General features: G+C 36.2%; 1 protein-coding gene across 4 annotated transcripts in view; it reads right to left on the bottom strand.

Moving 5' to 3' along the window:
• COL19A1 (collagen type XIX alpha 1 chain) overlaps positions 1 to 27,103 on the bottom strand; it is a 336,630-nt gene that overhangs the window by 184,603 nt on the left and 124,924 nt on the right. For all 4 annotated transcript variants that reach the window (XM_050789707.1, XM_050789711.1, XM_050789708.1 and 1 more), the window contains one exon: positions 7,239 to 7,292. In XM_050789707.1, coding sequence (XP_050645664.1) covers positions 7,239 to 7,292 — 54 coding nt within the window. The remainder of the gene's footprint in view (positions 1 to 7,238; positions 7,293 to 27,103) is intronic.

Genomic DNA, 27,103 nt, shown 5'->3' with positions numbered 1-27,103 from the left:
ATGAATTTGCACACATTAAAAAAAAGGATCCGGCCATTCAATGATCTGGGAATATGTGTAGGGGCAGAGAGAACAAGAAGCACAGAGGTCACCAAGACAAAAGGAGTGTCATGAGCACATAGGTAAGGAGTAGGGGATTAAGTCAAGGCTTGCCAGGGGTCATGGTACATAAATAGTTGCAGGCCATGATGAGGAAAATGGGTTTTGTTCTACATGCAATGGGAAGCCACTTAAGTGTTTTAAGCAGGAAAATGACATGATGTGAATATGTTTACAAAAATTCCCACAAACCACTTTGGCAGCAACATGAAACACAGATTACAGGCAGCAAGAGTGGGAGCAGAAAAGGGGCTATGACACCTTTTCCAGGAAAGAGAGCAGGATGGCCGGGACAGGGTTGTGCCAGTGGAGATGATGAGAAGTGGTCAGAGTTGGCACATGCTGGAAGCAAGACTGGCAGATATGCCAAAAGCGGAGGAGAAGGAAAGTCTCCAGGCTGGCTTGCATTTGCCTTAAGTAACTGGCTAGGAAGTTATGCCATTCACTGAGCAGAGAAATTTATTAAAAAGAGGTTATCTCTTCTTGCTTGTGTAAAACTATGCAGAGAAAAGACAAACATGAAAAAACAAATTACTGATAAAAACCTTGAGTATCCATTTACTCAACAAATATTATTGAACATCTGCAAACATGTAAGACTAAATTATATATTCCTTATAAATGTGTAAGTGTGAAACATAATTTTTAAGAACGGAAGGAAATATTGGGTACAACATTTAGAAAAATGGTTAACTCTGGAGTGTAGGACAGTATACGATGAACCACACAGGGAGATTCCAAGTGGAGGATGATGTCTTTGTTTTCACACTGAGTTCTGGGTACATTGGTGTTCTCATTGTAACTATGATTTATAACCATCATATATGTTATATATATTATTTTGTAGGTATAGAATAATACATTTAAAAATTTAAAGATTAATTCCAACAACTTAATCCCAGTTATAATTTCTACGGAAGCAATGTACTGGCGGTTGAATCAGGTAACTCTCCCTGGTTCAATCAACTATGGGCAGGCAGGAGATGAAGGGATGATATAGCCAAATACAAGTTGATGTGAATATTGAGTATTATCATTGAAGTATATAGCAGGTAGGACAAAAGCATTTCACAGATGCCTAATTCTACTAGAGGTGTCTAAGACTTCACAGATATGGATTTCAGGAGAGTCAGAAGAGGAACTGCCTTTTATGTATAATCATGGGTAAGTTGGGTAAGCTTTCCTATAAAACAGGTGTAATAAGTAATAGTTTTCTTGAAGGGTTGTTCTGAGAACCATATGTTGTAGAGACATTTAGCACATGGTAGGCACTTAATAAATGTTGTTTTTACTTTTCAAATTCAAGTTTAAGGGATAACTGATAGTTCTTTCTTGTTCAGCTTTATACCACTTTGATGGATATGTAACAACTGTGCTTTAACTCACATAGGATAAAATGCAATTGAGAAGTACTGCATTTGTCAAGCTTCTACTTTTATGACCATTAAAGTAGGCCCATGTAACTCACGTCTTCCTGTGACAAAGTACAATGTTGTTAAGGCCATGGCATTGTAATAGCCTCTGAGAAACACATCAGTAATGCTTTTCTCAAATGCAATTTTTCTCCTTGTGTCACAGTGGTGCTCCTATCAATGGTTATTGAGTGCTAGGGAGAAAGGACACAGCATCCACCATAGGCATAAAAAGCCGAGTGGAACAGACTCTGAATTCAATATTGAGTAAGATGGGTATCTGTTATGAAGGTTCTCAATAAAATTCATGTACATAAAGATTCTCAAAAGCATAGCAGTTGATTCTACATGTAATGTGGAGGCAGAAACTGTTATCTAAAGGCAAGACAAGAGCTGAAGAGCAGTATTATAACCAGAATTATAAAAGCAGGTAGACTATAAAATTAATTTTTGTTGGAGTATCTACTACTACTCATGGGGTACCACATCTTTAAAAATCAGAAGATAATACAAAATATTATTTGTTAAAAATTGTTAACCCATCAATTAATTCTTTTCACAAGCTTTCAATGACTTAATGTTATTCCCTAGCAATGTCAACAGCTGTTGCCAGCTGATATCTCTGGTTTTGTGATTTCAATATTTTTGTATTCTCTAGTACAGATTGCATTGGTATAAGGAGATTAACATGATTATTTTAGAAACATCAGATGCTGTAATTCTAATAAGGGATATTTAAAAGACCATAATATAAATTCAGAAAAAGAGACAACTCAACAATTAAGTCTACTTTTCTAAGATTGTATAACCCCACAGAAACAAATAAATAAAAAGATGTGCCTATTAGAGCTAAATGTGTTTTATTTAACCCGGTTTCTAATAATAGTGAATGTTTATATAGTTCTTGCTTTATGTTGGACACTGTTCTAAATGCTTTCTGTATGAGAGTCCCTTTAATCTTCACAAAAAATCCATGAGGTAATTTTGGGGCACAGAGAGTGATAACCCCAAAGTGTGGTGCTTTGGCATGCTGAGTGCTTTTAAATTAAAAGGAAATGAAAGGCCTTAGAAGCTGCCTCAGATCCAAGAATTTTCTAACCTTCTCTTGTTTCTCCTCCAACCCCTCCTCAAGCACAGGGAGGAGCTCTCTCTGGAAGTTTCTTTAGCAGACTGAGAAATCTTCTTCCAAAGAAAGCAATTGTCTTAAAACCCCCTTCCTAGGAATCTAACAGAATAAGCAGGAAAACTAATCTCTGGAGAAGAGAATAAACTAAAAGTTGTCACCATGCTCAGACAGACCCTTAGTCTATTATTCTGAGGGCAGCTCTGAGAGATTACCTGGGAGTCTTTATCTGCAAAACAAAACAACTTTTGTTCACAGTGCAGGTTCAGCCCTCACCTTTCTGTAACTTGTCCACAAGCTATTGTTAGCTCTTGGTCCCATTCAATTCTGAAAATAATTTACTACCTCTCAAAATTGCCTACATTTCCCCATCTTATTCTTTCCTATAAAGTGGGTTCTATTTAAGTTTCAACCATCTGGCCTTTCTTTGAGTCTTGTATTTTTTATGGCTCCAACTGTATGCACATTAATATATTTGTATACCTTTTCTCCTGTTAATCTGTCCATTGTCAGTTCATTTCAGCAGACTGGATCCCTCAGAGGAGAAGGGAAAATTATCTTTTCCCCTACAGTAAGTACTATTGAAATTATCAATGGTGCAAATAAAGAAACTGAGGCACAGAGAGGATAAGTAATTTACCAAGTAGTACATCAGCTAGTTAGTGGCAGACCTGGGATTTGAACCCAGATAGTCTGGCTTTAAAGGTCACAATTATAACTTTATGTTATTCCCTCTCAAGTCCATTCTAAGATACTGTTGTTAAATATATCTTGTATTTGGTCACAATCAAAATTATTTAATTATACACTAGATTGTGTGTATGTCTTTACAAGGTCATATATTTTCAAAGTTAAATTCTAGCAATTCAAATTTTTGAACATTTTAATATATGTTTTGTATGTATTATTTAAACTGGAATGGACATACGAGCATGCATTTGTTTAGTAATACCATAGAGATCAAACAAAAGTTTAGGCATGCACACACATACACACACACGCGCGCACATACACACACACACAGTCAAGATACACTTAGAAAAATATCAGCAGATTTTTTATTGTCCCAATGACTAGGAGCTGCTACTGGCATTTAGATTAGGTTGGTGAGCTTCAAGGATGTTAAACATTCTGCTCTTGCAACAGTCTGACTTGAGAAAGAATTGTCTTGCCAAAACTTTCTCAGTGCCACACTGAGAAAGACTGAATTGCTACATACTACCCTTTAAATTAGAGTTTACACTTTCCAAAGTGAGCTGGCCCATTTTGTGAGAAAGCTGGCACAAAATAAGCTATTATAAGATACATTGACATTAAGATATATATAATATGCAACAATAAAGACTATTTTAAAAGGCTGTTAAATTCATTTAGTAGAAATATTAAAGCATTCCAATATACTCTGACTTAGAAAGTAGCTGGAGTCACCTGGCTCATTGAGTTTATTTACTATACATTCTAAGATAATATTTCTGAAGTTATAATTTCCATCATGGCTTGACTTTAATTCAAATCAAAATAGCCATTATAATACCTTTCGTTTTCTAAGAATGTATACCTGGACTTATTGAAAGTCAGAGTGAACTACCATAAATGCTGAATTACTTTAGTTTGCAGAGTCAGTTTTTTAGCACTGAAAAATAAGCAATGATGTGTGGCATGATTTGCTGGGAAAATCAGACTTTTCAGCCAAATATTTAGAGTTAAAGGCCAATTTTAGTATTTTAAAAAAGAAAGTTGCTTAATTTCTGAAGCCTTTAATTTCTTGCTTCTGAAAATAGGAATACTATCACTCCCCACTCTATGAGCCAATTAAGCTGGGTGAGGGTCGAATTTCAAATTCCTTGTGAAAATAGTTTATGAACTATAACACAATATTAACACTCCCCCCATCTCCAACAGTGTCATAACCAAGCAGTTGATTCTTTACTTCTAGTGATAGTAGAGGGGAAAGAGGAGAACTCTTACTGTTTTTTGTTATTTCTCCTTAGTCATGACTCCTGAATATCTTTGGCAAAATTAAGGGGAAAAAAATAACATCATCTACTTATTAGCTAAGTAACCAAGTGAGAAAAGTTAATGTGCTTTGTCATGCTTTATGGTTGTACTTAATGAGCTACATCAGACAATAACTAAAGGAATGACCTCCTGTTATTGGGGCATGTGAAGGACTCTTCCAAGATCCCTCAAAGGGATAGACATTCACACTGCTCGCTAGGCCTTTGGGCTCTCTCAGTACTTTAGTGTTACTCAGATTTGGAACTCACACAGTGGCTGCCAAAGAGTTTGAGAATATAGTAGGTCCTCAAATATATGCATACATCAATTGATTAATTAAAAAGCCCAAAAACCTTACTTTCAGACAACGTAAGAAAAAATTTCAAATCTTGAAATTAATGTGAATATATTTCAGGTTCCAACCCCTCAAATATCTTTCCAGTTTTATTCAAATATTTCAAAAAATCCTTTCACTATATCAATTCCAATATTACCTTTATGCACTTGTAATATACTCTGTTTTGCTCCTCTATCCCAGAGAGCCCACATACATGTAGTTTGGTTATCTTTTGCAACACTGTAATTAATCTCTTTCAACACTGCTACATTTCTCACAAGCTAATATCTTTCTCACACAGAACGGCCAACATGTTGGGCTATTTTTGAGTTTTCAACTCCAATCAAGTGCCAAATCATATGTATTTTACCTCTTTAGCATCATTCTCTGTATCTTCCCTTCCACATCTGTTATTCTAGCTTAGACTCTAATTACTTATATTTTACTCTGTTATAATATTAATAATTGCTCAGTTTTTCAAACTAACACTCAGCAAATAGTTATTTGGAACTTACCCCATACATGTGCTAAGTACTAGGATTCCAACACATGGTCTTTGCTTTCATGGAGAATGTAATAGAAAGAACAGAAAACACAGGCAAAGGCCCAAATTCTATCCATTTCAGAATCCACTGTAAAATGAATCTTCATTTAAACAAAGTATGGGCCACACCTCCCCTTTGTTATGAGGAGAAAGGAAAAGTATCCTCACATCCGGTACTTGTTATGCTCTGTCTTCACCTCTTCCTGTTTTTTTTTCTCACTGTGCCTTACATGTAGCAGGAATTCAATAAACCTGAATGAATGCTTCAAGCATCCTCAGGCTTTTCAAGTTTGTAATCTTAATAACTCTTTGCATAAAATCACAGCACATCACAGCAATAGGGGTTTTAGAATCTGTCCCAAGTCCGTCACTTTACAGACTCTGAGAAGTGATTTGCTCTTCTGTGACAGAACTGGAAGACAAACTGGGCCCTGGATTTCTACTCCAGAACTCATCCCACTTCGCCATGTGCCTCCAACGACAGGGGTAAGAGGTGAGGCAGTTACTCTATTTAAACATGTGTGACATTCAGTGTCCTGATATATTACAGGTGCATATATCAATTGATTAATTATATTACATTATATTACATATATTACAGGTGGTAAAGAAGATGCAGAGACTCCCATAGCTACAAGCCTTTGGGGCTAGTGCCTATTTTCTGGTGTAGAAAAATCACTTCAAAGGGAGAGAAATAAGAATGACAGTCAAACAACTATTATTTTAGTTAACATACATAAAAACATTAACTTCTATTACTACTAGGGTCTTTCTTTTTTGGAAGACTCCAGACACACACACACACACACACACACACACACACACACGACTTTCTCCACAGGCCAGAAACATTGGTCTTCAGTGTCTCTTCCATTGTAGTGATCTATAGCATACAAAACAGGTTTCCTAACACATCTAGGGCATTAGGGAGCTAGATATAGTCTCATAGTTTTTCTTTACTCTTTTATAAGTCATGTGGCCCTTCAGGTCCTTTCTAAAACATATTCATGTAAGTGAAAAAAGGAAGCCGAGGGAAAAACTAATTCTCATTTTGGACACTTCCCCTACCAGTAAATATAACATATCTATAGTAAATGGTGAGTAAATGTAAATAAAATTACATTTCAGAGTAAAACCCACATTTGGGCCATCCTTCAAATTTTATCCTAAAATCTGGGGTGCGATTCTGGGAGGATGACTGTCCTGAGGGGAAAGGGAGAAGATGACTGGGGTCCAAGGATATTACGGGCGATGTTATCCCTGAGGCTGCGGAACTGGTGCCATGAAGGGGAGCAATACGGATTTAGTTTCCCTTCACTTCGCCCTTCCTTCCCATCACTGAAAGCCTAACAATACAGACACCAGCTATAGACCAGACACAGACTAGGACTGAGATGAAAAGTGGCCCACTGGTAAGAGCACAAACCATGGCAGAAGATATGCAAGATGTAAAAAGACAGAAAAAGAAGACTAGAAAATTTGCAAGCAAGAAACATCAAGGAGAAAGGCCTGTTAAGGCTAAGCACAAGTAGAAAATATATAAAGCCAATGAAATGAAACTAAAAACACCAGGCCTCTACTGAGCCATGAGAAAGAACACTTTGATTCTTAATTTTGTTGGATCATATCTGGCTCTGCCAAAAATAGGTAAATCTTAATAGCATTAAATAGCACATCTTAGTGGTAAAATGTAAACAGAGTATCAGAAAAAAGGGTTAGGCTTACATTTTCTCCATTAAGGCCAGCCAGACCTGGATCTCCTTTTTCTCCTTGTTCACCCTAAAAAGAAACAATTTATACAATGAAAAACCTTGTATCTGAAAACCTTTGCTAGCAAAAAATAAAGAGTTATGTTGTTTGGGTATTTATAACAATATGATTACTTTGCTAAACCCTTGAAAGGCACATTTATTAAAAAACAATTCTGAGTTGTAAAACCAAAGAGATTAAAAGTTCAAAGAAAAGCTGCAGCTGGGTGCAGTGGCTCACACTTGTAATCACAGCACTTTGGGAGGCCGAGGCTGGTGGATCAATCGGGGTCAGGATTTCGAGACCAGCCTGACCAACATGGTGAAACCCATCTCTACTAAAAATACAAAAAAATTAGCTAGGCATCGTGGCACGTGCCTGCAGTCTCAGCTACTCAGGAGGTTGAGGCAGAAGAATTGCTTGAGGCGGAGGTTGCAGTGAGCCAAGATCATGCCATTGCACTCCAGCCTGGACAACAGAGCAAGACTCCATCTCAAAAAAGAAAAAAAAAAAGTGCTCCATATAAATGATTAAACTACAAAAATGGAACAAGAATATTTATTTTCTTCTATAAGCAACAGACAACTTTCTGGAAGGTGATTTGGATTGACAATATATACCAAGGATCTCCAATCCATTCATTTCATTTGGGCCAGTGATTTCACTTCCAAGAATGTATACTAATGAAATAATCAGAGATAAAATAATCAGAAATGAAAAATTCAGAGATGAAAAATTTTAGGCACTAATATGTAGGGTGTAAGGCTATTATAGTAGTAAAAAAAGAGAAGCATCCTAACTGTCCAATAATAGGAAACTGGCTAATGATATAGACAATGAATAGATTATGATGTAGCCATTAAAATCACATTTGTGAATTTTATTTTATACTAGAGAAAAATGCTCATGATATAAAAAGCAAGATAAAATTAATACATAGACAAGCCCAGTGGATAAATGTTAACCAATATATATTTTTATGAAAGTTACAAATGTTCAAAATGGTCACTAATACCACTGCGGATGATACATACCCATAGTGACACATAATTTTGTTTTCTTGCCATCTGAAAAGTGTATACTTTTATTGGTCCACCCTGCATATAGATAATTCAATTTTTGAAAATGCAGCTCTACATATCCAGCTGTCTACCTACCTACCTGCACTTAGAAACAACACTGTGAGAAAACAAACCGAAGTAATAAAAGTGGTTAATCTAGGCATTGTGATCACAGATGATTTTTTTCCTTCACTTTACCCCTGTTTTTAAATTTTTTTTCAAGCACTAAACACGTATTAGCTGTACAATCAATAAGGTGTTTAAAAATAAAAGAATATGTATAGAAAGTACTCAACCAAGTGTATCCCTCTGCATGTGTCTGTTTGTGTGTCTGTGAAGTTAGTGGTAGTAATCTTTGCTTTATTCTCTCCTTTATATTTTCTGTTTTTCTTCCTTCATTTTTCCTACAGTGAACATTATCATTTTTATTTGAAAAAGGAAAGAAAAGCAAGCACCTGATATTAATAGATAATACATTACAGAAATACATTTGCCCACTCTCAGTTGTCTATGGATATGTATTATTACTGTATGGAAAGCATAGGAAACGAAGTAAAAAATAACTTAATCACTGGGACATAAGAAATGCATACAATATACAAAACAAACAAAACTGCATACAAACACAACCAGTAAAAATAGGTTTAAGTTAAAATAAAGCAGAGGATTTTAAGCTAAAAATGGAAGGGTAAGGAATTACTCTATAGAATTGCGCTGTCCAACACAGTAGCCATTAGCCACATGTGGCTACTAAAATTAAAAGTAAATTAAATTAAATGTAAAATTCAGTTCCTCAGTGGCCCTAGCTACATTTCAAGTGCTCAACCATGCCTACTATATTGGACTCTGCAGATCAGAACATTTCCAACATCACGGTGAATTCCATCCATTGGACATTGCTGTTGTAGAGGATGTCAAATATGACAGGAAACAAAATAAGAATTTAAAGGCTCACAAATACACAGAAGAAAATATCTTTCGAATAAGGGGATCAGAAACAATAAAGTGTTTAAATACTAACACTAAATGTGTTCAGGATAAGTTATTAGAATGAATAGAAATTTTTGACACAGAAGACACATATAATTCCACGGATATCAACATTAAGTTTCAGAATGTAACTAAAAATGGATATAGTCTTTATGCAAAAGTAATGATTCTCATAGATGGAAAGAATAAGCAACTCTACATATTAAAGAGATGTGTGCCTACAAGGAAATCTGCAAGCTTGACAGTGGTAATAAAAGCTAAATAAAAATAATATAGAGAACAGAGTTAATATTCTGATGAAGTTTATTCTGCATAGTAAGAGAATAACAGATGTGGCAGAAGACTAAAGAAGAAACATACTGCTTAAAATTGATTCCTAGCAAAAATCTGCAATGGATTTTAAAAAGCATACTTCTTAACATACAAAAAATAAGTCGCTGTAATCAAATAAGGTTCATTAAAAATTTATTTGATTTATTATTATCATTTTTATAAAATGCTCCATTCAATATTTACTATGTGCTCAAACCAGGGATATCCAACAATACAGTGTATCTGGATTTCCATAAAGTAGGAGTCGATGTCTCTTAAAACACTCTTTATGTTAAAGAATAGAATATAGGTAAAGAATAAAAATATAGGCTGGATAATGTTACTATTGATATGTAACTGGAAGAAGAATGGCATTCAATGAATATCTATCTTCTATACATTTATCTATTGACCTATCAACTATGCATCCATCCGTCTATCATCTCTTAAGGTCCCTTAATCTCAGTACTATTGACAATTCTTTGTTGTGGGGGCTGTCCTGTACACTGTAGGATGGTTAGCATCATCCTTGCTCTCTGCTCACTAAAGGCCAGTAGCCAGCCTCTCCCCTAGTCCTGGCAAATAAAAAATGTCTACAGACATTGCCAAATGTTCCTAGAGGGCGAAATCACCTCTGATTGAGAACCACTGATATATATCATGAATATATATATGACATATTTATGATATGAAATACTACAACAGATCAAAGCAATATGCTATAATAAACAACTTGAAATGTATTAGGAACAAATGTGCAATCCTGCATTTAAGTTAATTCTGGATGGATTAGAAAACCAACTTAAAAATAAAAATATTAAAGGACCAGAAGAAAATACAGGTGAACTTAGATAAGAGCTCATGGTAAGGCATCTCTAAGCATGAAACCAAAAAAAGAAATTCATAAGAGAAAAAAATACATATCTGACAAAATATTAATTATGAACCTGCAAGGCAAAAATACTATAAACTGAATTAAAAGACAAATAACAAACTGGGGAAAAAGATCATGTAGTGGCTTAATAGTTAACATCAATACACAAAGATATCGTGTGTTGTATTGCAATATAGTCATAAGAAAAATAATAATAGTCCAATTGGTAGTTGAGCAAAGAACACATCAGGCAATTTACCACAAGAAATGCTAGATGGCAATTAATAATATTTTAACTAATATTAATTAATCAGACTATATACTGGGACTAGAAGAGCTCTAAAGCTTCCCCATATACAATTCTATCATTCTTGAAAGAAAAGCAATAGGAGTTCTATATCCAGAAGGAAATATGTATCTACATCTATGTATTCACAAGAGTTGCATATTTAATAAATTCCAAACAATAGAAAATTGACAATAGTAACCAGCTGTTCCTTTTTTCTCCACTGAGAAGAAGATAAGTAAAAACAAAACTGCAGCATTAAAGATTTAAGCTAGAATTAAAGAAAACTTATTTGACATCAGAGGTTGTAAGAGAGTAGAATGCATTTAGATTGTTTCTTGTGTTTGAATAAGTTGAAAAGCAGAAAAAATTTAAAAACAAAACCAACAGTACATCTCTGGTGATTTCTTTAAAAATAAAATAAATCATTCTAGTCTAATAAAAACTTCAATGAAATCCTAACCAAAGGAAAAAGAATGCATGGGAATTAGATTACATTTGTGATCTTCCCAATAGCCATTCTATGATAAAACTAATTTCAAAAAGTACCAGAATTTAATGTTCTTCCAAACAAAACTGTAATGTCTTGTCATGCAAAATATTACATTCAAGTTAAGTAGTGAACTTACTGGTTCAAATTAAGTAGTGAACTTGAATATAACATTCAAAAATATTATATATAAAATTTGAATTAGTCCATTATTATCCATAATGCAGGTAGTTATTAACATTACTAATCTTTCAATAGATAATAGCAATAATATAATAGCTTTTATTCTGTATATCATACTACATGCCAGGCTCTGTGCTAAGCACCTTACATAATAAGGACTTTTAATTCTAGCAGTAACCACACAAAGTGGGTAATCTTATCCCCATTTACAGATGATAAATCAGTAGCTCGGAGGATATAAATAACTTCCATATAATCAAAGAACTCCATCTATTATTCTGTTATTTCCTTGATTGCTTTGACTGCATAGGGAATTTCATAAACTGGTTCAATTTCATCTTCTACCATATGCCCCCAGGCCTACTTCAGTTTTTAGCTGAAGCTGGTGGTAGAAAACTCCTGTGGGGATTTGGATGCTGTCAATACTTCACCTCAAGCTCAATCCTCCCCATTACTTTTCATTTTCTGCCTCCAGGATTTCTCTGAAGCCACAGAGTTTGTTCAGCCCTGGCAAGTATCCTGGAAAAATGGGGATAGTTAACACTTCTAGAAATAATTCTCCAGCAAAGGGTGACAGGAATTAGTGGATTAATGTGTCAGCTTTCTGTTCTACAGAGGGATAACTTCCAGGCACATTCCACAGGCTTTCTCAGAGGGTTTCCAGTAGGACTCAGCTGCAGTTGCCCACAATGATACGTAGCTCAAAACATGCACCCTTTAATTCACTTTCCCTTGTTTCCTGACTTATTTTCCCCATTCCCTCACTCCTGTATCTTGAGCTCCCTCTCAAACCAACTACCTGTCCTCAAGTCACTGTCTCAGACCTTGTTTCAGGGGAATGAAAGTGAAGACAATGTCTATCAGCCCCCAATGCCTTCACTTTTGTCCATCCATGATGGACAAAAGTCATCTGTCATTCCAAGTGCTCTGTTACCACCACTCTAAACACCCTTGCTCTACTAGCTTTCTGATGGAGCCAACTCCAGTGAATCAAACTGTCCACCTCTTGTTCCTAGAGATAAAACATGCAATTGGGTAGACTGCTATTATTATAAATTCATGATCACTAACCTAATTCTAGGTCCTTAAAGTGTGTCATTCCCCTCAAATCCTTGGTATTATGACTTCTGCTTTTACTCTCAAATAACCTTGCTTTCTACCAAGAAAAAAGAAGCCATCATACAAGCTTTTCCTTGATGCCATGAAATCTACAAATTCACTTATTTTAATACCATTCTTTACTCTTCTACATGGAAGAATTGTCCCTTACTGTTTAATGGTAATCCTTCAACCTGTGCTTTCAATCCCATCTTTTTCTCCTCCCTCGTGGAATTAATGATTAAAATTATGGCCCTCTTCTGAATCTTCAACCTCTTCCCCCTCACTTCTTTCTAACCACACTGAAACATGCTGTTGAATCTTCTGTTAAAACAAAATCTCACACTTCTAACTCCTGACATTTCCAGCTTCACTTGGAAGGAAATCCTTCCTTTTTCAGATAAACTTCTTGAGCCAGGCTCCCGATACTCCTGTTTGCATTCATTACTCCCACTCACTCCGCAGTTCACTCCAGATTGACTTGTACACTATTTGGTCCTCAAAAACTGCTCATGCCAAGGTCTTGGGTGACCACCATCAGACACCTTTTAGTTTTTTTCTTCCTTAATCTATCAGAAGCATTTGATATCTTTATGACAAGCCCCCTCCTAGAAATACTTACTTGCTGAGATACTATATTTCCTTCATTTTTATTCTACCTCTGTAGCTGCATTTACTCATTTTCGTTTTTGTTAGATCCTCTAAGTGTTGCTGCTCCACAGGGATCTGTCCCAGCTTCTTACGTTTTCCCTTTCAACGAACTTTCCCTAGATGTTTTTTCTACTTTTACAGCTACAACGATCATCAATATGCTAATGAGTCTTATATTCCTACTTCCAGCACAGATATCTTTTTGATTGTTTATCTAACAGTTTTATTAAGGTATGATTTACTTGCCATAATACTGACACACTGCACATGTAGAGTGCAATAGTTTTAGTAAATTTATATAGGTCTGCAACCATCGCCACAACCTAAGATTAAAATATTTCCATTACCTAAAAAAGTTTCCTTGTGCCCATTTGTAGTCAACTGCTTCTCACTCTTCCAGTCCCAGAAAACCACTGACATAATTTTGTCTCTATAGTTTTGCTTTTTTCTAGAAATTTCATATAAATAGAATTATACAATATGTAACCTTTTTTGTCTGGCTTAATTGATTCAACATTATGCTTTTGTTTTTTTTTTGTTTTTTTTTTTTTTTTTTTTTTTTTGAGACGGAGTCTCACGCTCTTGCCCAGGCTGGAGTGCAGTGGCGCGATCTCGGCTCACTGCAAGCTCCGCCTCCCGGGTTCCTGCCATTCTCCTGCCTCAGCCTCCTGAGTAGCTGGGACTACAGGCGCCCGCCACCGCGCCCGGCTAATTTTTTGTATTTTTAGTAGAGACGGGGTTTCACTGTGGTCTCGATCTCCTGACCTTGTGATCCGCCCGCCTCGGCCTCCCAAAGTGCTGGGATTACAGGCTTGAGCCACCGCGCCCGGCCTAACATTATGCTTTTGAGTTTACCCATGTTGCATGGATGAGTAGTATGTTTCTTTTTGAGTAGCATCTGTACAACTAAACTTGTTTTTATTTTTATTAAGCTTGAAATATTTTCAAACTTTCTTTTTGATTCCTTCTTGGACCTACAGGGTATTGAGAATCATATTCTTTAGTTCTGAAACATTTGAAGATGTAACAGAAATTTTTTTTCTAATATTGATGTCTAATTTAATTCCATTGTGACCAAAAACATACTTTATATAACTAGAATCCTTAAAATGTATTGAGATTCATTTAGTAATGGAGAATATAGTCTATCTTGGTAAATGATTTATATGCACTTGGAAAAATGTGTATTTTATTATTGTTGGGTGGAGTGTTTTATGAATGTCGGTTCAGATGGGTATATTGTAGGATTATTCAAGTCTACTATATTATTAAGAGAGGAGTATTGAAATCTTTAAATATAATTGTGTTAATTGCTTCTTTCTAATTTCTATTTATTTCTAATTGCCTATTATCTTTCATTTCTGTCCGTCTCAGCTTCATGCATTTTGAGGCTGTGTTAGGTACATACACAATAATAACTGCTACATCTTCCTGTTATATTGGCCGTTTTATCATTATATAAAATATTCTTTCTTGTCTACAATAATGTCACTTGTCATAGAGTCTGTCTAATATTATTATACTCACTCCAAATTTCTTGTGGTTACTCTTTATATAGTACATCTTTTTATATCCTTTAACTTTCAACCTATTTGTTTCTTGAATCTCATCCATATCTCTTGTAGATAGTATATAGTTGGATCTTGCTTTGTAAAATCCAATCTGACATTCTTTGCCTTTTGATGTATTTATTCTGTTCATATTTAATGTAATTATTGATATGGCAAATATCCATGTGCAAAAAATTAACTTTGATTCATAAATCACACCCTACACAAAACACAAAAATTAACTCAAATGAACAATAAACACAAATGTAAATTCCAAAGCTACAAAAATTATAGAACAAAACATAGAAAAATATTTTCTTACATTGGGTTGAGTAAAGGTTTCTATTTTGTTATTTAATTATTTCTATAAGAGTCATCATTTTTGCTCCCCTGTTCTTTCTCTCTCTCCTGCCTTCATTTTTGTCCAACAAATATTTTTACCAAGCTATTTTAGTTTTTTTCATAAATTTTTAGCTTTTTTGAAATTTTCAAAGTGATTCTACAATATGCATCTTTACTTAATCATAATCTATTCCAGTTAACATTGACTTAATTTCAGAAAATGATGGCAAATTTCAGTTTAGACGTATTTTTTAGATGTATTTAGATTTAGTTCAGTTCCTCTCCATTTTCTTGTATCATTGATGTCATATATAATATATTCATATCCTATAAATCTAACAGTATAGTGTAATAGTTATTGCTTTAACATTATATATTTTTTAATTAGAAGAAAAATACAAATATAGTCATATATCTATGACTATACAAACGCCAATATATGACATGACAAATACAATTATAGACATCTATCTAAATGTTTTAAATTAAAAAATTTGGTTGGGGCCAAGATGGCTGACTAGAAACAACGGCAATCAGAGGCTCCCATTGAAAAGAACCATAATAAACATGTGAATCCTTCACCAGCAACCGAGGTATCCAGGTTCTCTCATCAGAACTGATTAGGTGACTGGCATGATTCCTAGAGAGGAAGGAAGAGCAGTGTGGTGCAGCAGCCCATGTGAGAGCCAGGGGAGCCCTCACTCTCCAGCCAAGGGGAGTGGTGAGTGAGCATGCTGCCCAGCCGGGGAAACTATGCTTTTTCCACAGAACTATGCAAACAATGGATTGGAAAATCCCACTCGCAAACCCACGCCACCAAAGCCTAAGGTCCCAACCCCCGGCGCTGTGCAGATTCTCAACAGCCTCTCAGCTGGAATCTGCTTAACCCTGCTGAGCTCCCAGAGGGAGAGGCAAGCAGCCCCACAGCTGTGGCTTAATGTTTAAGCCGTTTGAGCTCCTTGGGGAAGGGGTAGCAGCCAGCACTGGGGCTCACAACTGCCTAACACACTAAGCTCCTTGGGTCGGGGAAGGGTGGCATCCATTTCTATAGCTCCAGGCCGTGCTTTTGAAGGGAGACTGAATGGCTTGGTCCCAATAGGTATCCCCCAAAGCCCAACACACCAGCTGTGGCAGACTGCAGCCAGAGCGCCTCTTCAGGCCTGACCTTGACTCATCTTTCCTCACTGGGCAGGGCTTCCCTGCAGGAAGTCCAACAACTCCAGCCAGAGGCTCAGGGACAGAATCCGGATCTCCCTGGGCATAAGCCCTTGGGGTGGGGGCGGGTGGCCACAGTCTCTGCTGACCAGCAGACTTAATCTTTCCTCTTAGTAGTTCTGAGGAATCTGGGCAGCCCAGACAAGCAGGTTTCCCCCTAGCAAAGCACATCCCCTCCACCAAGGGACAAAGTGCTTCATTAAACAGGTCCTGTTCCCTGTGCCACCCAACTGGGTGAGATTCTCCTACAGGAGTTGTTAGACACCCTATACAGGAGCAATCCTACTGGCATCAGGTTGGTGCTCTTTGAGGTCAGAGATCCCAGAAGAAGGAACAGACACCCATCTTTGCTGTTCTCCAGCTTCCTTGAGTGACATCTCCAGGTGTGGGAGCAAACCAGATGAATAGGGCCTGAAGTAAACCCCCAGCAAACCATAGCAGCCCTAAAGAAGAGATACCTGACCACTGAAAGAAAAACAAACAAACAGAAAGCAACAACAACAGCATCAACAACAACAAAAAGTCCCCAAAAAATTCCATCCAAGGGTCAGCATCCTCAGAGATCAAAACTAGACAACTCATGAAGATGAGAAAGAATCAATGAAAAAAATGCTGAAAACTCAAAAGGCCAGAGTGTCTCTTCTCCTCCAAATTATTGCAACATCTCTCCAGCAAGGGTGCAGAACTGGATGGAGGATGAGATGGAAGAATTGACAGAAGTAGGCTTCAGAAGATGGATAATAAAAAAGTATGCTGAGCTAAAGGAGCATGTTTTAGCCCAATGCAAACAAGCTAAAAACCTTCATAAAAAGTTTGAGGAGCTGATAACTAGAATAACCAGTTTAGAGAGGAACATAAATGACCTGACGGAGATGAAAAGCACAGCAATAGTACTTCATGAAGCATACACAAAGCATTACGCTTTGTGAAGTGGAAGAAAAGATTTCAGAGTTTGAAGACCACCTTGCTAACATAAGGCAAGCAGACAAGATTAGAGAAAAAGAATGAAATGGAATGAACAAAGCCTCCAAGAAATATGGGACTTTGTAAAAAGGCCAAACCTACAATTGATTGGAGTACCTGAAGGAGATGAGGAGCATGGAAACAAGCTGGAAAACACACTTCAGAATACTATCCAGGAGAACTTCCTCAACCTAGCAAGACAGGGCAACATGCAAATTCAGGAAATACAGAGAATGCCACTAAGGTACCCCTCAAAAAGATCAACCCCAAGACACCTATCAGATTCTCCAAGGTTGAAGTTAAGGAAAAAAATGTTAAGGGCAGCCAGAGAGAAAGGCCAGATCACCTACACAGGGGAGCCCATCAGACTAACAGCAGATCTTTCAGCAGAAACTCTACAAGCCAGAAGAGAATGGGGACCAATATTCAACATTTTTAAAGAAAAGGATTTTCAACCTAGAATTTCATATCCAGCCAAACTAAGTTTCATAAGTGAAGGAGAAATAAAATCCTTTACAGACAAGCAAATGCTGAGGGATTTTGTTACCACCAGGTCTGCCTTGCAAGAGCTCCTGAAAGAAGCACTGAATATGGAAAGGAAAATCTGGTACCAGCCACTGCAAAAACACACCAAAATATAAAGGCCAATGACACTATGAAGAAATTGCATCAGCTAGTGTACAAAATAACCAGATAGCATCATGATGAGGGAATTAAATTCACACATAACAATACTAACGTTAAATGTAAATGGGATAAATGCCCCAAGTAAAAGACACAGACTGGCAAATTGGATAAAGAGTCAAGACCCATCAGTGTGCTGTATTCAGGAGACCCATCTCACATGCAAAGATACACATAGGTTCAAAATAAAGTGATGGAGGAAAATTTACTAAGCAAATGACAAGCAACAAAAAGCAAGCGTTGCAATCCTAGTCTCTGACAAAACAGACTTTAAACCAACAATGATTAAAAAAAAAAGACAAAGAAGGGCATTACATAATGGCAAATGGAACAGTTTAACAAGAAGAGCTAACTATTCTAAATATATACGCACCCAATACAGGAGCACCCAGATTCATAAAATGAGTTCTTAGAGACATACAAAAAAAGACTTAGACTCCCACACAATAATTGTGGGAGACTTTAACACCACACTGTCAATATTACACAGATAAATAAAAAGGGAAATTAACAAGGATATTCAGGACTAGAACTCAGCTCTGGATCAAGTGGACCTAATAGATATCTATAGAACTCCCCACCCCAAATCAACAGAATATACATTCTTCCCAGTGCCACATGGCACTTATTCTAAAATCGACCAAATAATTGGAAGCAAAACACTCCTCAGCAAATGCAAAAGAACTGAAATTATAACAAACAGTCTCTCAGGGCAAACAAATTAGAACTCAGGATTAAGAAACTCAAAACCACACAATTACATGGATATTGAACAACCTCCTCTGAATGACTTCTGGGTAAATAATGAATTTAAGGCAGAAATCAAGAAGTTCTTTGAAACCAATAAGAACAAAGAGACAACTTACCAGAATCTATGGGACACAGCTAAAACAGTGTTAAGAGGGAAATTTACATAACACTCAATGCCCACATCAGGAAGCTAGAAAGATCTCAAATTGACATCCTAACATCACAATTAGAAGAGCTAGAGAGGCAAGAGCAAACTAATCCAAAAGCTAGTAGAAGACAAGAAATAACAAAGATCAGAGCAGAACTGAAGGAGATAGAGATACAAAAAATCCTCCCAGATCAGTGAATCCAAGTGCTGTTTTTTTGAGAAAAAAAAAAAAAAAAAAAGACATAAATAGACCACTAGCTAGACTAATAAAGAAGAAAAGAGAGAATAATTAAATAGACACAATAAAGAAAGACAAAGGGGATATCACCACTGACCCTCACAGAAATACAAACTACCACCAGAGAATACTATAAACACCTCTATGCAAATAAACTAGAAAATCTAGAAGAAATGGATATATATATATATATATATATATATATATATATAAAACAATACACCCTTTCAAGACTAAACCAGGATGAATAGACCATGAATAGACCAATAACAAGTTCTGAAACTGAGGCAGTAATTAATAGCCTACCAACCAAAAAAATCCCAGGACCAGACGGATTCACAGAGGTACAAAGAGGAGCTGGCACCATTCCTTCTGAAACTAGAAAAAGAGGGACTCCTCTCTAATTCATTTTATGAAGTCAGCATCATCCTGATACCAAAACTGAGCAGAGACACACACACACACACACAAAAAAAAAGAAAAGAAAAGAAAACTTCAGGCCAATATCCTTGACGAACATCAATGTGAAAATCCTCAGTAAAAAACTGGCAAACTGAATCCAGCAGCACATGAAAAAATGTATCCACCATGACCAAGTCGGCTTCATCTCTGAGATACAAGGCTGGTTCACCATACGCAAATCAATAAATGAAATCCATCACGTAAACAGAACCAAAGATAAAAACCACATGATTATCTCAATATATGCAGAAATGGTTTCTGATAAAATTCAACATCCCTTCATGTTAAAAACCCTCAATAAACTAGGTATTGATGGAACACACCTCAAAATAATAAGAGCTACTTATGATAAACCCACATCCAATATTATAATGAATGAGCAAATGCTGGAAGCATTCCCTTTGAAAACAGGCACAAGACACAGATGCCCTCTCTCACAACTCCTATTCAACATAGTATTTGAAATTTTGGCCAGGGCAATCAGACAACAGAAAGAAATAAAGTGTATTTGAATAGGTAGAGAGGGAGTCAAATTTTCTCTGTTTGCAGATGACATGATTTCATATTTAGAAAACTTTGGCCAGGGCAATCAGACAACAGAAAGAAATAAAGCGTATTTGAATAGGTAGAGAGGAAGTCAAATTTTCTCTGTTTGCAGATGACATGATTTCATATTTAGAAAACTCCATCATCTCAGTGCAAAAACTCCTTATATTCCTTGTATTCTCAGGATACACAATCAATGTGAAAAAATCACAAGCATTCCTTTACAACGACAATAGACAAGCAGAGAGCCAAATCATCAATTAACTCCCATTCATAATTGGTACAAAGGGAAGAAAATACCTAGGAATACAGTTAACAGGGGATATGAAAAACCTCTTCAAGGAGAACTACAAACCACTGCTCAAGGAAATAAGAGACGATACAAACAAATGGAAAAACATTCCATGCTTATGGATAGGAAGAATCAATATCGTGAAAATGGCCATACTGACCAAAGTAATTTATAGATCCAATGCTATTCCTATCAAACTACCATTGACATTCTTCACAGAATTAGAAAAAGCTATTTTAAATTTCTTATGGAATCAAAGAGTACCCCATATAGCCAAGACAATCCTAAGCAAAAAGAACAAAGCTGGAGGCATCATGCTACCTGACTTCAAACTACACTACAAGGCTACAGTAACCAAAACAGCATGATACTAGTACCAAAATGGACATATAGACTAATGGAACAGAACAGAGACCTCAGAAATAAGACCACACGTGTACAACCATCTGATCTTCAACAAACTTGACAAAAATAAGCAATGGGGAAAGAATCTCCTATACAATAAATGATGCTGGGAAAACTGGCTAGCCATACGCAGAAAACTGAAATTGGACCCCTTCCTTACACCTTATACAAAAATTAACTCAAGATAGATTAAAGACTTAAATGTAAAATCCAAAACCATAAAAACCCTAGAGGAAAACTTAGGCAATACCATTTAGGACATAGGCATGGGCAAAGACTTCATGACGAAAACGCCAAAAGCAATTGCAACAGAAACCAAAATTAACAAATGGGATCTAATTATACTAAAGAGCTTCCACACAGTCAAAGAAACTATCATCAGAGTGAACAGGCAACTTACAGATGGGAGAAAATTTTTCAATCTACCCATGTAACAAAGGTCTAGTATCCAGAATTTACAATGAACTTAAACAAATTTACAAGAAAAAAAGTAAGCAACCCCATCAAAAAGTGGGCAAAGGACATGAATGGACACTTCTCAAAAGAAGACATTTATGTGGCCAACAAACATGAAAAAAGCTCAACATCACTGATCACTAAAGAACTGCAAATCAAAACCACAATGAGGTACTATCTCATTCCAGTCAGAATCGCAATTATTAAAAAGTCAAGAAACATCAGATGCTGGTGAGGCTGTGGAGAAATAGGAATGCTTTTACACTGTTGGTGGGAATGTAAATTAGTTCAGCCATTGTGGAAGATAGTGTGGGATTTCCTCAAGGATCTAGAACAAGAAATACCAATCGACCCAGCAAGCCCATTACTGGGTATATACCCAAAGGAATATAAATCATTCTGCCATAAAGACACATGCACATGTATGTTTACTGCAGCACTATTTACAATAGCAAAGACTTGGAACCAACCCAAATGCCCATCAATGGTAGACTGAATAAAGAAAATGTGGTACATATACACCATGGAATACTATGCAGCCATAAAAAGGAGTGAGATCATGTCCTTTGCAGGAACATGGATGAAGCTGGAAATCATCATTCTCAGCAAACTAACACAGGAACAGAAAACCAAACACTGCATGTTCTCACTCCTAAGTGGGAGTTGAACAATGAGAACTATGGACACAGGGAGGTGAACAACACACACCAGGGCCAGGGGCTGTTGGGGGACTGGGAGTGAGGGGAGGAAAATTAAAGGAAGGGTCAGTAGGTGCAGCAAACCACCTTGACACACGTATACCTATGTAACAAACCTGTACATTCTGTACTGTACAAGTATACTGGAACTAATTAAAAAATAAATTTTAAAATAAAAAAATACGTATATAGTGTACTACTAACCTGCATATATAAATTAGTTAAACAAAGGAAGTTACACAACGTAACTCTTCTTTTCCGAATAAGAAATTCTTTTAACTTAAAGATACCTGTAGTTTACCATCTTAACAGAGTTTACATTAGATACTAATTTAGTGCTTTGTTGTTGATGGTGACATAGAATGCTTTACACTGACCCAATATATTTACAAATTCCAGTGCTCTTTATTCCTTCATTCCATCCCTTCCTCTGAATTCAAATTATTGTCTGTTATAATGAGACCCTGTTTCTAAAAAGGTTTTTAAATGTAATGAAAAATTTTTTGTGTGTGAGACAGGGTGTCACTCTGTTGCTCAGGCTGGAGTGCAATGATACTATCACAGGTCACTGCAGCCTTGACCTCCTGGGCTCAAGTGACCCTTCAGCTTCAGCCTCCCAAGTAGTTGGGACCACAGGCTTGCACCATGACATCTAGCTATTTAAAAAAAAAAAGATTGTAGAGAAAGGGTCTCACCTTGATGCCTAGGTTGGTCTTGAACTCCTGGGTTCAAGTGGCCTTCTGCCTCGGTCTCCCAAAGTGTTGGGATTACAGGTATGAGCCACCATATCTGTCCTTTTTAATTTTAGAAATTAAAAAAGAAGGCTGGGCACGGTGGCTCATGCCTGTAATCCCAGCACTTTATGAGGTCGGGGTGGGTGGATCACGAGGTCAGGAGTTCGAGACCAGCCTGACCAACAAGGTGAAACCCCATCTCTATTAAAAATAAAACAATTATCCGAGTGTGGTGGTGTGCACCTGTGATCCCAGCTACTCAGGAGGCTGAGGCAGAAGAATCACTTGAACCCACGAGGCAGAGGTTGCAGTGAGCCAAAATCATGAGTGAGACTCTGTCTCAAAGAAAAAAAAAAAAAAAAAAAGACAGGGAAAAAAAGAAGATAAACATAAACTCTAATTAATGCTACGTATGCTAACATTTTAGAAGTGAAACATACTCATGTCTGCTACTTTGAAGTACATAACAAAGAGATGGATAGACGTATGGATGTGATAAAATAAATACAGGAAATATTGTAGAAAAGTGATGAATATATGAGTGTTCACTGTACAATTCAATCTTTCTGTATATGCTTGAATATTTTCACAATAAAATGAGGGAACTAAGGTGTGAGAGGAGGTAGGAATGATGAATTACTGTCTAATGAATGAAATTTCTTTTTTCTTTTTTTTTTTTTTTTGAGAGGAAGTCTCGCTCTGTCGCCCAGACTAGAGTGCAGTGGCATGATCTCGGCTTACTGCAACCTCCACCTCCCGGTTCATGCAATTCTCCTGCCTCAGCCTCCTGAGTTGCTGGGATTACAGGTATGCACCAACATGCTTGGTTAATTTTTTTTTAATTTTTATTAGAGATGGGGTTTCACCATTGGTCAGGCTGGTCTCGAACTCCTAATCTCAGGTGATCCGCCCACCTTGGCCTCCCAAAGTGCTAGAACTGCAGGCATGAGACACCAAGCCTGGCTAAATGGATAAAGTTTCTATGTGAAATAATGAAAACATTCAAAAACAAATTGTGGGGGAAAGGGGAAAATAGATAAATAAATAAATAAAATAATTGTGATGGAAAAAATAAAATTATTGTCTGTTATAATGTATTTGCATGTGGGACTTCTTTAGCAATTCTTATAGTTCATTTATGCTAGCAAGGAATTCATTTTATATTTTGTTACTTCCAAATGTCTTCATTTTTGCTTTTATCTTTGATAGTTTCATTGAATACAGAATTCATAGCTGACAATCTCTTTTTTATTTTGGCACTTTGAATATGTCATTCTAAGGCCTTTTTGTCTCCATTGTTTCTGAAATTGCCATATTCTTATTATGTTTTCATGTACATGGTGAATTGTTTTTCTGTTACTGCTTTTAAAATTTACTGTTTGTTTTGTCTTTTAGCAGTTTGGTTACAATGTGTCTAAATGTAGTTCTCTTTGTGTTTATCCTACTTGGGGTTCTCTAAATTTTTATCTATAAATTAATAGTCGTCATCAAATTTGAGAAGTGTTTGGCTCTTGCTTCTCTCTTACTTATTTCTCTCTTCCTTCCTCCTGGGATTCCCATTATATACATGTTGGTATGCTTGATGTTGTCTGACAGAATGTTGTGGCTCTGTTCATTTTTCATTATTATTTTTCTTTCTTGTCTTTGTTTAGATCATTTCAATTTATCCATATTTAAGTTCACTGATTTTTCCTTATGCCACCTCAAATCTGCTGTGAGTCTAGCTAGTAAATTTTTCACTTGGGTTACTGTACTCTGAAACTCTAGAATTTCCATTTGGTTCTTTTTATGATGTCTATTTCTCTATTGAGATTCTCTATTTGTTGAGTAATTGTCATCATATTTTCACTTAATTATTTGAACAGAGTTTTCTCTAATTCCTTGAACATATTTATAATATTTCTGTAATGTCTTTGCTAAATTCAGTATCTGAGACCCTGACCCTCTCAGAGTCAGCTTTTGCTGGGATTACAGGCGTGAGCCGCCATGCCCGGCCTATTTTTCTCCTTATTTTTATTTTAAACTGGCTTCCTTAGGATCACCCCTGGGTCCAAATAACCTAATCATTGTCCAGTTGTTTGAACAGGAGCTGTGATAGCACCTCAAGCCCATAAGGCTTCCATCCACTTCTGATCAATCTGTGGGTGGGTTGGAGAAGGCATTCAATATTGCAGTCCTTTCTCAAGGCTTCTTTGGCTTTTTTGTTTTGCTGGGCTTATTTGACATCCCCCACATATGCATTAAGTTTCCCAGTCTTCCTTCTCCTTTTTCTACTCTGTTAGACTCTCTTTTGGTTCTCTCTCTCTCTACACACACACACACACACACACACACACACACACACACACACGCACGTACATGTATGTGTACATATATGTGTGCACACATGTATGTGTACATATGTGTGTACATATATACACACACACAAGTCTTTTTGAGAGAGCAATTATATATAGTCTAACAAGGTAGAAGAATAGGAATAAAACTAGATTTCACTGAATGTACTGTTTTACAGGCTCTATTTTAAGGTTTTAAATAAGCTTATGTTATAATTTTTAAAGGTTTTAAATAAGCTTATATTACAGTTTTTCAGTAATGTAAATCATTAAAATATATTGGTTTGATTAATTATTAAGAATCAGTAAGCTAAGGAATACTATTTTAGACAAAACTCCTTTGCCTAAACGTTTTAAATTTAAAAGTTAAAAATAATGATATAGTGTACTACTAACCTGCCTATATAAATTAGTTAAACAAAGGAAGTTACAAAACATGATTTTTTTTCCAAATAAGAAACTCTTTCCTAACTTAAATATATCTGTAGCTTACCATCTTAACACTAGATACTAATTTAGTGCTTTGTTGTATGATGAGTGGTAAAGAAATGATTAATTATGTCTCTGGCAGTCAAATATAAGGCTAAGAAAAATAAGAGCTTTTCAAAACTGCCAAGCCAAAGCATAAGGCTGTAATTATGATCTAGTGACCTGAGTCTAGTGCTTGTAAACAGGAAGTCCGATTCTAATCACATATCTGCCTCTATAGCTGTCTGAATGTATGTCTTTTTCTATTATTATCCTTTGAGATTTTTAATTCATAGAAGCAAATAACTCCTAAAGCCACCTGAATAGTATTGTTTCAATACTGAGATAAAGAAGAATTTATAGGTAAGGTACTGTATTATAAATTATATTCACCTAGATTCTTTTAAAATGATGACCTCATCAGGCCACAAAGATGAATCGACATAAAGTTTGAAACAAATTTGTGTTCAGAGTCCAGTGCCCCTGCTTTTTGAATAGCTGATCTCAAAAAGACTGTCTTGATAAAAACCTACTTGCTATGCCACAAATTGTTCGTAATTCTTTCAACTAAATGAATTAGGGTCAAGATTACTCACCTAATTGAATTTGTGACATACACCTAATTAAGTTCTTTCTCCAAGGAGAGAACAGACTTAATCTAACAAAATAACTTCTATAAAATCAGCTTATATCAAGTCCCTTTAGTAACTACAAATGTAGATATCAATAGATTGTACATTTAATTTGGTTCATATGTTGTATATAAGAATCAAATCTTCTTTCAAGAAACACTTTTATTGACGTTTCACAAACCATTTCCAAGATCTAGTTGACAGTCCACTACTTCAAAAATTTTAAATGCAAAATTATCTGTATAATTAAAGAATTTAGATGGTTGTTGGAATTCCAGATAGAAAGATAGAGTCTTTGCTTTGATTTGCTAACTTACCCAGAGCATACTTTTGGTTAAAAAAAAATCAAACAGTTTTACTTAAATCAAACCATCTATCATCAAGTTATCCTTGTCTTGGCTCCCTAGTTAACTTGGCTAATTGCTGTGGCAGGAAAGCTACCCAACTGACATTTGCATGACAGTCAAAAATTCAAGACTGTCTTTTAGAAAGCGAGGCTTTTGGGAAATATACTATTAGATAGTGATCACTCACATTGGCTAATATACTCTCAGAATTTCCAGGCTTCTTAGAAACTTATGTTGTGGTATAGGGATAAAGGAGACATTCATAGAACTGTTGCCATAACTTATATAAATGCCAACACCTGGCAGTAAACTAATGCATCCATAGAAATGGTCCCAATGGAACATGTTGGCAAAGTGGCATGCCACAACTCACCCTCCCACCTTGTTTAACTTGTGGCTACTACATTTCAAATGACAAATAATGGGGCAAGTTATTTTCAGATTAGCTGATCTAATTAGATTAGATTAGAAAGAAAGAGAGAGTGTGTGTGTGAGAGAGAGAACATCTGATTTTCAAAGGAAGGGAGTCCACGTAGGAATAACAAGTCCTGGGTAGAGAGATAAAACAAGAAGGTGCCTCTTTGGTAAAGCCAGGCCTAAGGTGATGTCTGAGGAGGTGGGGACACCGTG

This window comes from Macaca thibetana, chromosome 4 (genome assembly GCF_024542745.1).
Source record: "Macaca thibetana thibetana isolate TM-01 chromosome 4, ASM2454274v1, whole genome shotgun sequence".
Taxonomy (NCBI): Eukaryota; Metazoa; Chordata; class Mammalia; order Primates; family Cercopithecidae; genus Macaca; species Macaca thibetana.
This window is presented reverse-complemented; position numbering and strand designations above follow the sequence as displayed.